Source organism: Filicampus tigris, chromosome 13 (assembly GCF_054856515.1).
Source record: "Filicampus tigris isolate MCC_2025a chromosome 13, RoL_Ftig_1.0, whole genome shotgun sequence".
NCBI classification, from domain to species: Eukaryota; Metazoa; Chordata; class Actinopteri; order Syngnathiformes; family Syngnathidae; genus Filicampus; species Filicampus tigris.
This window is the reverse complement of record NC_141229.1, coordinates 22,547,075-22,559,854: the sequence shown is the minus strand read 5'-3', so window position 1 is coordinate 22,559,854 and position 12,780 is coordinate 22,547,075. Positions and strand designations below refer to the sequence as shown.

Here is a 12,780-nt window from a genome sequence, read left to right as displayed (position 1 = left end):
TGGAGATTGCAGAATATTTGCATTTTCCTTGTTAAGCTCGTTGCTTAACCAACGCGTTGCATCTGGGTGGGTTGTGTCATAAAACTAAAGTATGCTTAAAATAGTTATAGCTGTTAGTATTACTCAAAAGATGGTCGGCTTACTTCATACTTAGTCTTTAAGCAGTTGAGGAACATGTTGAAACTACCAACCTGAGGATCCTTGGCCAGCAGAAGTACTACATGCCTGTGGCTGTTTTTTCTGGCCATGTCCAATGCCAATTGACCTGCCTAGAGTGAATGGAAGAGAAAAGGCTCATAACCCATACATACTGTACATGCACATCTTTCTAAATGTAAAATAAAAAATATGGATGCACTTCACATCGTTTCTTATTTTTACATTGTTTCTTATTTTTCCATCTGCCCCAGAATCCAGTAAAAGTTGAACTGTCCTCTTATGGCTCAAAGCAGCTGCCACATGTAGAGCTGTGTCCCCTTTCTACAGTAAAAAAAAAACCAAAACAGAACACACACACACAGTAATGAGTGCACATTTGCATTTGTTGCATTATATATTTATTAGTGTTGTTCCGATACCGATACTGGAATAATACGAGGAAATACGAGGAGAAGCCTTATCCATTATTGGCGTTATTGGTCATCGGTCTACTTATGTCTAGTTTGGTGAAAAAGGTCGCTATAAGGACATACATCGCCACATTGGAGGCAGTTGCTTGGGGGGACTTTGATGCTATCAAGAGCCTGCAATTATTTTGGGGGCATGTCGGCTGGATCTTTGTCTTGTAGCAAAGTATGTTGCTTTTGTTTGACACAGTCCATCGATCACTAGTTTCATGTTGTAAAACGTCTTTCATGAAATGGTTTGTGTCCAGATAAACTCGTCTTTATGACCCGTCAAAGCTTTTCAAGTTCGCCCTAGCCTGCTAACTGCTAACAAAGAGACGAGTTTGTTTACAACACATTGCTCAGCAAAATGTTCTATAATGTAACGTATATGAAATTTGTATACCTATATAATTAACAGATTAATGTTGAACAGCAGTGCGAACTAAATCGTGAATGAAAAGGAAACAATAACTGATATAGTCATCAGATCATAACCTTGTATGTTGTGATGGTGTTAAGTGGTCACGTTGAAGATTTGACAGCCATTGTGCGCGTCTGCTTTCAAACAACTTCGTTATTTCCCCCGGTTAATTTTAATCACTGCCGGTATCACAAAATAAAATCTCTAGTTGACCGATTAGAGCAACCATAAACAGCACAGTTGTTAACCATTTTTAGAAACGCATAACGGACTTCTGTTATCTCACTCACTCGACCGCCTGTCCCTCTGGCAGCATACAAATGTGAGGTCACGCATTGGGGGGTTGGTTAGAATCACTGACTATATTTTAGAAGTACAAATGCTGCACCTTGCTTTATTACAAATGTACATTCATGTGAATACAGTATGTATCCCATGCCTCACTCTCACAAGCACGAAGAGCTATAAAAATAGGCTGTTTATTCAACATATGTATTTTGAGTGTATATGTTCCTCCAGATACTTTGCAAGTGATGATTAGAATATGAATAATTTTACATCCAAGTGAGTGTGCAATTCTTTAGAATTACATAAAAAAATTTGCTTATTTTGGATTTTTTTCAAACGGCAATGTATCGGTACAGTATCGGCATCGGCCAATACTGCACAGCCAGGTAGCGGAATCGGTATCGGGGCCAAAAAGTGGTATTGGAACAACACTAATATTTATATACCCTTTATTCTGTTTTACTGTCCATAGTTTGTGTATATGTTTTGTGTGTCATTGTTCATGATGTGATGTTGATGTTGGCAATGGCATAATTTCTACACTAAAACAAAAAATAAGAGTAAACCAATAAGATATTAGTATGTAGCGTTGGGCATTGAATTTGAACGATTCCGGTTCCCCATTTTGATTCCAGTTTCAAATGCTTATTGATTCACCTTTTAAAAGACAACTCAATCCACCAATCTAAACACTCTATTCTGATTAATATTGTGTTGGTGGAATATGAATTATAAGCAAGCCCTCAAATAGTGGGGCAAGCGCGTGTGACCACAGGAAACAAGCTTTTTTTTTTTTTTTTTTCTTCCATACTGGAATAATGTGTTATTGCACATCCACTACAGTAAGTGGCAGTGGTGCTCTCAACAATGTTTATAAAGTGAATCAGCAGATTTATTTCTTATATTGTCAGTTGAATTCTATGTAGGTAAAAGAAGGGGGTTTTCCAGAATGATCCTTACTAGATCAAATTCAACACTTATTCCTTGTCAGTCACAGTCTGTTCCAAAACATGAGGAACATAGGGTTTTTAGCACATTAAATTTAGCGCTTTTAAATGTTAGGTCTTTGGCAGGGAAACCATTTTTAATCAATGATTTTCTTACAGAGCACAAGTTTGAGTTTATGTTTTTAATTGAAAATTGGTTAGGACAAGATAACAGTACAGCAGTTCTAATTGAGTCAACCCCTCCTAACTTCAGTTTCATGAGTAAAGCCAGAATGCATAAGAAAGGAGAAGGGGTAGCCATTTTGTTCAGTAACAACCTCCAATGCAAGAAAATATCCTATGGGAAGTCGGACTATTTTGAATATAGTCCAATATATAAAATATCTTCAGTCCAAACATTTATAAATATTTTCTGACTTCCAAAATACAACACTGAGTTTTTTAATGACTTTGCCAAGTTATTGTCGATTGTGTGCTCTGATTTTGATTATGTTGTTCTAGTGGGTGATTTTAACATTCATGTTATGGTTAGTTCTCTGAAACCTCCTGGACAATGTTGGTCTTGCTCAATATGTGACAGATTCAACGGACAACAAAGGCACATATTGGATCTAATTATTTCCAAAGTTTTTAATATTTCAGAGGTTGATCATTACTGTGTTCTATTTAAAACAAAAGCCCCTGCTTATTTGAACAAAGTTCAAGCAGAGGTAATCAGAAAGTGTTATATTGATGAAAACACCTGTACATTATTCACTCAGGCTTTTACACCATTACCAAGCCTGCTCTCATCTTCTGGTGATGACCTTGTCAATGCTTTCTGTTCTGAAGTTTTGACTTTATTGGATTCCATTGTCCCAATCAAGACCGAAGTTTAGTCAGTCAGGAAAAAGTCACCATGGAGAAATGCCCTGCTGGTTAAAGCTCAAAAAAGAGTATGTAGACAAATAGAGTGCAGGTGGCGCAAAACCAAACTCCAGGCTCATTACAAAATATACAAAGACAGGCTTCACATCTACAACTAGGAATTTAAAAATGCTAGACAATCATTCTTCTCAGAGGTTATCAATTGAGACAGTAAACATGTCCATACATTGTTTTTATGTTGTAGACGGACTGACAAACGCTACAGCATCAGTCCCTTCTGAACTGCCGTCCTACAAGTCATGCAATGACTTTGAAGCCATTTTCACGGATAAAATATTGCAGATAAGACGAAAAGTAAATGGCTTCCTCTCCAGAAAAATCAGATTGTCACTTGTGCCATCTTGTTCCCAAGTTAATCTTGAACATCTTAACCTTTTAGATGACACAACTTTGAAATAAATAGTTTTAAAGTTAAGATCCACCACATGCTGTCTTGATATGCTGCCTTCACAATTTTTCAAAAAGGTTTTTGATTGCACAACACCAACTGTGTAAATCATAGTGAATAATTCACTTCAATTAGGGCAGTTTCCCCTAGCCTTTAAGAGGAAGTCAACCCAAGATTTTTCCAGGATATGTTCTATGCAGGTACATTAGTTGAACAACAGCATTCTGGGATTCTTGGTTCGGGATGGCCATGTTGTCACTAACAAGTTCATTTTATATTTTCTTTGATCAGGAAAATGAAAAGAGTTGTCATTTTCTATTTTGTCAATAAATATGGGAGAAATAAGGAAATAAGTGACTCCATGAATAACGCCTCTTTTTAAATGAGGAAAATGGCCGCGCCCTCTACCGTTCTATCCATGTTCGGTCGGAGTCATTGGATTGACCAATTACAAACTCTCCATTGGAAATCATTGTAGTTTCATTGCTAATAATGTCCCAAAACAGTAATCAATTGGCACCAAAATTTATGTGGACATCCCTACAAATGTCCACTTCAACATATCAAAAGGATTAATCTCGCCGTGGCTGCTTTATGTGAGAATGAGGAAATGTGGAAGTGAGCGGAGCTACATAGATTTATGATGGGATGAGCGCACACTGCTTCTTTGCTAAAAAAAAAAAAACCACTGCTTCTTTGCTGATCACGGTTAGGACGGGCGAGGCATTAAACACCAGTCAGGATATTTACAGAGACTGAAGTGGGAATGAGTAGACGTGCACATTTATTTGGATGAGGAATGGCCCCAGTTTTTCAACCTAAAAGACGCCGTTCAATTTGGAATGTAACAGCCGAAGCGGTAGGTTACAATGCGGCCACACTCGGCTGTGGAGTCAACCTCCTCGCTGGAAGTTTTTATTCGCTGAACATTGACGCTTGTTCGATGAGGTCACACAGGCCGAAGCTGGCGGCTGCAAGCGATGTCGGACAACGCACATGACTGCTTGGGAGGCAAACCCGCGACAAGCAGGCTGGGCGTACAGTAAGGAGCTAATGTTGTTGTGCTAACGCCGTTTGTTTTAACGGCCTGAAGCTAGTTGTGCCGTTGTCCTACTGTTAGCCAGGGAGGGAAGGAGGGGCGTGAATAAATATCCATGCTTGCCTGATTTCTTGCCCGCTGCCAGTCGCCGTCTGCCTCCTTAGAGTTGACACGAGTTTAGCGTAGCTAAATGTAGAAATATAACCGGGGTTAAGTCGGGGTTCGTGTGCGCATTCATGCTCTTGTCTGCGTCAGCCCGTGTAAGTGGAGAAGCGATTACCACGGTATTTTTTATTTTGTGGACGTGATCATGATGAGCTCACGCTTTGTGTCAATATAGCCAAACTATTGTGCAGAACACGTTTATACTTTCGCAGGTTGAAGTGGTCAAGAGGAGTAATGTGCATTTGCATTTTGGTGGAGATCGGTCACCATTTTAGACAACACAACTGACAAAGTGAGCAATATTACCACGCTTGCCTCCCTCTTGTGACGTATACCGCTGAGACTGAAAAAATAAGACGAACTCCAAAAGGGGGTGGGCCAATTTGTCATAAATCTAATCACAAAAATGTCATTTTTACGTGCAAACCTATTATATAAGTGCCAAAGTTAAACTCATCCAAGTGTCTCTTTAATATTGTGTTTGTAGAATATAAGTTAAGCAGCAAAATGCACCCACTTTTAGCCATCTCAGGGGCCCAATCACGCCTCACCTGTTTTCTGAAGCTGAGCCATGATTGGGCGTTATCTGAGCCCTGAGCAACTTTAATGTCATCCTCATTCAACAGAAGTGACAAAATGGCCACCCCCTGAGCTAGCTAAAAACAGGTGGATTTCTCATATTGCACAACACAGTATTAATCAGAATGCCGTGTTTAGACTAGTAGGCCTGCATAGAACATATTCTGGAGAAAAATGTTTGAGTTGATTTCCTGATTAAAACCTGCCATAATAAAACCATTTCTAAAAAAGTCTAACCTGGATGCATCAATTAGTAACTACAGGCCCATATCAAATCTTCCATTTTTGGGAAAAAATAATCGAAAAGGCTGTTTTTCAACAGATTCACAGGTTTATGATGCAAAACAATCTCTTTAATGCATATCAGTCTGGATTTCAATCACAGCACTGAGCCTGAACTTATTAAAGTCTAAAATGACATACAGTACATCTGAATAACGATGCCTTCAAAAACGTCTTGGTGTTGCTCAATTTCAGTGCTGCATTTGACACAGATGATCACAATATACTGCTTGACAGACTAGAACAGTGGGTGGGACTTACTGGAATTGTGTTAAATTGGTTCAAATCTTACTTGCAAGATAGGGACTACTTTGTCTCAATTGGTAGTCATGGGTCTGCGCAAACAAAGATCATATGCGGGGTTCCACAAGGGTCCATTCTTGGACCACTTCTATTTAATAGCTACATGCTGAACCCTGCTCAGATTGTGGAATATCACAACATCTTTTATCATACTCATGCAGATGACACGCAACTTTACATTTCAGCAGCATGACTATGGGCCCTCACTTTCATTAAGACAGTGTAATCATCAAATTAATGAGTGGATGAACCAGAATTTTCTCCAACTCAATCTAGAAAAGACAGAAGTGATTGTTTTTGGCCCCAAAAATGAAAGGTCCAAGATCAGCGCTCACCTTAACTCTGTCATTGATAGTTACAAATCAAGCCAGAAATCATACTGTAATTATTGACTCAGACCTGAATTGTACTAACCACTTAAACGCTATGACTAAATCTGCCTATTACCACTTGAAAAACATTTAACAATTAAAGGCTTTCTGTCCCAACAAAACAGAAAAACTTGATCATGCTTTTTTCCACAAGATTACTGTAATGGTCTGTTTACAGGTCTTAATAAAAAAAAACAATCGTAGCCTATCAGGGGCTACAAAAGCGGAAATCTCTGAGGCACGTGGGGTAAGAGGAATTTGCCAATAACCTTTTAATGGGTCAAGTTCAGTAACGAATTATGCAGCGCCAACGCGGTCAACACAATCCTCCATTTGCGGGAGAGGATATGAATCTGGCTTTGTAACGTTGTTCACTTTCCTGAAATCGGTGCAAAATCGCAGAGTCTTATCTGGCTTCGGCACCAGAAGACAGGGAGAACGCCATGCACTTGAGCTCGGAACCGCTAAACCGTTTTACAGTTGGTACACGACCTCCTGAGAGGAAGAGCTAGTTTTGTGGGATTCAAGCATGTCGCTTGATTGGCGGATGGTCACCCACATCAGTGTCATGTTAAAGGACATTAGTACATGGGGATATGTCCGACAAAAGGGATGGGTAGTTATCTATCAAGTTACATATGTCGTTTTGGGCTTCGTTGCTTAAGTGGGACAGTTTACTTCCAATGTCCTTCAAATTCTCCGAGTTTTGAAGTCGTGAACAAGGGACTACATCAGAAAAGTGCAGGCCGTCACATTCTGGTGAATATCCAGAGGGAGGCAAATGTGCAATGATGGACACAGGACTAACAGTGGGGGACAGGAGCACACGAGAGCCATACGGTTTAATCGTGTTGATGTGACAAACGCATGTTTTCCTCTTCCGATCCCGGGTCCCTACCACATAATCCGTCTCACTCGATTGCTCCTGCCCCACGCAAGGGCCAGAAAATCTTGCCTGCAACGAAGAAACGGGAATCAGAAAGAAAATCAACACCTTGTCCCCAGTATGAAACTCCCTCATCACACAGTTTTTATCGAATTTATTTTTCGTTTTCCGTTGAGACCGCGCCAACTCGCTGCGCGCAGCTTTACACACATCGTGCAATTGCTCTCTAAAGGAACTCACATAATCAAGTACTGATGTATATTTTCCACTGGGGTGGCTAAGTCCGACATGTACTTCTCCCAAAGCCATCGCAGAGGACCATGCACTGTGTGGTCAAAGAGTAATTCCGCGGGACTAAAGCAACTTTTTGTTCATTTAAATAAACGACAATCTTGTCAGGAAGCCAAGTTTTTAATTTTTCCACCAGGAATAATTCTCAGAGATGAGCAAAATCCATAACTTTACTTGCTGAACACCATTTGTCAAAAAGCAATAACTTCACACGCAAACTCCACGTGTCATGTTTTGCTCTAGGCGCGCTCTGTCTCTCTCTCTCTCTCTCTCTCTCTCTCTCTGTGTTGGTTGCAGCCCAGCTGGAGTGGGGGGGCGTTCCCTTCAGCTGTGCACCTGTGGCATATCATAATCAGCTAGGTTTATAAAGAGACTGTTCACCACCACATCTTGTCGGATTATTTACCCTGCTCGCTTCACAGCCCAAGCTCTGTTTTCTAGACATCACGTTCTCGTATCTTGTTCTCGATTTTACCGGTAAGGTTTTGTTATATAAAGTTTTGTTCTTCGTCACTTTGACTGAGCGCTTTGTGTTTCGTATTATTGGGGTTTTTTGCAAACCTGTTTTGTTTTTCAGTTGTCAATATTTCCCTGCCTTGTGCGATCGTTTTGTGTTCCCTATTTGATGTTCCCTGGCCTTGTTTTCGCCAGCGTCCTGTGTTCATACTTTGTCGGTCATTTTTGGATTTTGTAATTAAAGATTTTTCTTTTTGACGCTTTTGTCTCATTCTGCGTTTTTGGGATCTACATTTTTTCCTGTCCGCTTTTGTCGGACTTGACAGAATGGATCCCGCAGAGTCTGACAAAATTAGGAAACCTTTACCAGTCAGGGTCGACTGGTGGGACAGCAGGAAGCAGCGCTCACGGAACTCCATGGTGCTGTGACACTGCTGGCTCAGCGGTGCGACAGTCTGAGTGCCCAGCTTGAGCAGCGCGACATCCGAGGAACGCCCTCTTCGGATTTCCAAGCTGCATCAAGCTCGATGCCTCCTGACATATTCAGATGTCGGGAGCCCAATTTACAGGGTATGACGGTGAACCCGGTTTGGTGGGCAGTTCCTCCATCAATGTTCCCTCATTTTTGATGAGCAACCACTTACTTATGCCACCAATAGTTCGCGAGTGGCGTTTATTATGAGTCTCCTGTCTGGTCGAGCTGCTGTGTGGGCTTTGGTGGTGAGCAATGCCAAACCCGGGCTCCGGTCTTCCGTCCCTGATTTTGTTAAAGAGTTTCGCCAAGTGTTTCACCACCCTGTACAGGGAAGGTAGGCCGTAGGTCGGTTGTTAGATTGCGCTCAAGGTAACCCTATCCGCTGCTGATTATTCCATACACTTCCGTATTCTTGCGGCTGGGAGTGGGTTTGACAACTCTGCACTTCGTAGCATATTCCGTCGTGGACTGAATTCATCACTTAAAGACGAACTGGCCGCACGAGATGACACCACCAGCCTGAAGGGACTTATTGCACTTGCTATTCGGTTGGACAACCGGCTGTGCAACCATCGTCGGGAGCGTAACTATGAGGGTCAGAGCTCAGGCTTCGGGAGCCACCGGGCCCTCCAGGTCCCTATGGAGGAGTCAGGATCCGCATCAGGACGCCAGCTACCCCCCGAGCCATCCAAGACGACACAGGAGGAGCCGATGCAGCTAGGTGGTGGAAGGCTACCCCTCGAGGAGAGAAGTCGGCGTGCACTATCCGGGGCCTGCTTCTATTGCGGACAGACGGGACACCGTGTGGCTAAGTGTCCTACAAGTCCGCTCTCCCGTAAGTCTTCCTTTTTGGGTGGTCCGGACTCTACCGATACTGTGGCCTCTATAGGACGAATTTCCAGTGATTCAACAGACTCAAAAAGACTTCAGCTTAGGGGTGAATTGTGTGTGCTTGGCAAAAATGTTAATGTTACTGCACTTCTTGATTCAGGGGCAGATGACTGTTTTATTGATCCCGACTTAGTGGAAGCCTTGGGTTGCTAAACGGAAGAGCTGACCGAGGTCAGAAGGGTTACTGATCTTGATGGGCGTACTTTAGCAGAAATCAGATTTGTCACGTGTGACGTATTGCTCCGTCTGTCCGGTAACCATGCTGAAACGCGTAAATTTTTTGTCATGCTCTTTGTCTTAAGTCCGCTGTGCCGGAGAACACACTATCGGTCGTACCGCCGGAGGAGGAAATTAATTTGGATCGTTTGCCACGCAAATATCATGACCTTAAGGAGGTGTTCAGTAAGAACCTTAAACAAAACTTACCGCCACATCGGCCATATGATTGCGCCATTGACATTGCGCCTAATTTGGCACTCCCTAGCTCTCGCCTCCATCAAGTGTCGGAACCAGAGCAGGCAGCATTGAGGGATTATATCTGCAGTGCACTGACAGCGGGCCACATTCGTCCGTCCACTTCACCATCGGGTACTGTTTTTTTTTTAATTGATAAAAAAGACAGGACACTAAGACCGTGCGTAGATTATCGGTCTTAATGACATCACGATCAAGAATAAGTACCCACTTCCGTTTTTGGATTTCGCTTTCGCCCCATTGCAGTCTGCAACCATTTTTTCTAAATTAGACTTGCACAGTGCTTACCATTTGGTCCGTATCAGAGAAGGTGACGAGTGGAAGACGGCGTTCAAGGCACCCCTCGGTCATTTCGAATATTTAGTGATGCCATTCGGGCTGACAAATGCCCCGGCTGTTTATCAGAGTTTTATCAATGATGTCCTCAGAGATATGCGAAATGTCTTCTGCTTCCTCTATCTAGATGATATTCTGATCCTTTCTAAGGATATACAGGAACATATACAACATGTCCGTAAGGTCCTTCAGCGGTTATTGGAGAATCAACTGTACGTTAAAGCCGAGAAATGCGAATTTCACGTGGAATCGGTACCGTTTTGGGGGTTTATCATTTGAAAGGGACAACTGCGAGCTGATCCGGTTAAGACGCGGACCGTGGTAGACTGGCCAACCCCTACCTCTAGGAAGCAGTTACAGATTTATTGGTTTCGCTAACTTCTACAGGTTTATTAGAAACTACAGTTAGGTCGCAGCCGCTTTAACTCGTTTAACATCCAACAACGTGCAGTTTCAGTGGAACGATAGCGCCGATGCAGCGTTCAAAGAATTGAAGAAGTTATTTACTAGTGCACCAGTGCTTATTCGTGCTAACCCTGATCTCCCTTTTGTCATTGAGGTTGATGCTTCTAATTAAGGGGTAGGGGCAGTACTTTCTCAACGGGCCCTAGTCGACCAAAGGCTCCACCCCTGCGCCTTCTTCTCCAGGAAACTCTCTCCAGCCGAGTCCAACTATGACGTGGGGAACCGGGAGCTCCTGGCCATTGTCTTAGCCCTTCATGAATGCCGTCACTGGCTGGAAGTTGCCAAGGAACCTTTCACCGTATTCACTGACCACAAGAACCTTGAATACATTCGCTCTGCAAAGCGCCTGAACTCCCTTCAAGCCAGGTGGGCGCTGTTTTTTACCCGGTTCAATTTCACTCTCACCTATCGGAAAGGATCTCGCAATCAAAAGCCAGACGCCTTGTCGCGTCTCCACGACCCCGCAGTTGATGAGGCGCGGCAAAAGGTAATCTTGCCGGGTTCATGTATTTTGGGAACGTCCAGTGGGAGATTGAACAGAAGGTCTCGGAAGCCGCTCATGACATTCCAGCGCCGGAGGGGTGTCCTCCAGGGTGTCTCTTTGTGCCGGCCGGACTGCGGCAGGAGGTATTACTATGAAGACATTCGTCCAAAGTTGCATGCCACCCGGGTGTTAATCGCACCTCGGCCATGATCATGCAAAGGTTCTGGTGGCCGGACTTGAAAAAAGATGTCACAGATTTTGTAGGAGCGTGTACGGCCTGCGCCTGTGGAAAATTGTCGCGGCAACCCGCGGCGGGCCTTCTTCACCCCTTGTCAACCCCGTCGCGCCTGTGGTCTCACGTTTCTCTGGATTTTGCCACTGGACTGCCAGTCTCTAAAGGCAAGTCGGTGATCCTCACCGTGGTGGACCGGTTTTCCAAGTTTGCCCATTTCGTGGCTCTGGCCAAGCTTCCTTCCTCCCTCAAAATTGCCAAGTTGTTGATTACCCATGTTGTTCGTCTCCATGGAATACCCACAGACATTGTGTCCGATCGTGGCCCCCAGTTTGTGTACAGAGCCTGGAGGAAATTCTGCCATGCCATTGGGGCGTCAGCGAGTCTGTCATCGGGATATCATTCGCAGAACAACGGCCAGCGTGAGCGCGCCAACCAGGACTTGGAGGCTGCCCTTATGTGTTTGTCTGCATCAACCCACATTGTGTTCCCTGTACTTACCTTGGGTGGAGTATTCGTACAACACCCTGGTGTCCTCTGCAACTGGTAGGTCGCCGTTCAAAGCAGCCTACGGTTTCCAGCCGCCCTTGTTTCCGTTGCAGGAAAGCCAGGTCTCTTTGCCTTCGTTCCAGCACCACCTGAAGTCCAGCCCAGCGTGTCTCTGTCCAGGACAGCGGAGCGTAATAAGGTGATTGCTGACCGGCACTGACGTCCTGGGCCCGCTTACCTGCCTGGTCAGCAGGTATGGCTGTCTACGCGGGACCTGAACCTAGCTGGGACGTCCCGCAAACTTGGGCCCAAGTTCATCAGGCCGTTTGAGTTCAGTTCTTGGTCGACTGGGAGAGGTACGGCCCGGAGGAATGTCAGTGGGTCCCCGCTCGTGGATCTTGGATCCTTCACTTGTCCGTGATTTTTACGCCGCTCATCCCTCGAAGCCGGATGGTCCGCCTAGAGACGTCCGTTGGGGGGGGGGGGGGGGGGGGGGGGTTGGGGGTACTGTCATATTTTGCTCTTGGCGCTCTCTGTCTCTCTCTCTCTCTATCTGTGTGTTAGTTCCAGCCCAGCTGGAGTGGGGGGCGTTCCCTTCAGCTGCACACCTGTGGCGTATCATAATCAGCTAGGTTTATAAGGACACTGTTCACCACCACATCTTGTCGGATTATTGACCTTGCTCGCTTCCCAGCCCAAGCTCTGTTTTCTAGACGTCACGTTCTCGCATCTTGTTCTCGATTTTTCTGGCAAGGTTTTGTTATATAAAGGTTTTGTTCCTCGTTACTTTGACTGAGCGCTTTGTGTTTCGTGTTATTGAGGTTTTTTGCAATCTCGTTTTGTTTTTCGGTTGTCAATATTTCCTTGCCTTGTGCGAGCGTTTTGTGTTCCCTATTTGATGTTCCCTGGCCTTGTTTTCGCCAGCGTCCTTTGTTCATACTTTGTCGGTCATTTTTGGATTTTGTAATTAAAGGTTTTGTCTC

The 12,780-nt window shown here is 44.0% G+C and overlaps 1 protein-coding gene across 12 annotated transcripts in view; it reads right to left on the bottom strand.

The window, feature by feature from the left end:
• Window positions 1-12,780, bottom strand: part of ankrd6a (ankyrin repeat domain 6a) — a 118,755-nt gene that overhangs the window by 67,779 nt on the left and 38,196 nt on the right. For 6 of the 12 annotated variants that reach the window (XR_015089337.1, XM_086049759.1, XM_086049756.1 and 3 more), the window contains 2 exons: window positions 364-480; window positions 192-269 (listed from right to left, as the gene is read on the bottom strand). The exons of 2 other annotated variants lie outside the window; for them this stretch is intronic. Coding sequence is in view for 9 of the 10 variants with exons in the window: in XM_086049759.1 (XP_085905885.1) it covers window positions 192-269; window positions 364-480 (195 nt within the window). In the remaining variant the exon portion in view is untranslated. The remainder of the gene's footprint in view (window positions 1-191; window positions 270-363; window positions 481-12,780) is intronic. 4 more of the 12 variants (XM_086049762.1, XM_086049757.1, XM_086049761.1 and 1 more) reach the window with 2 other exon arrangements.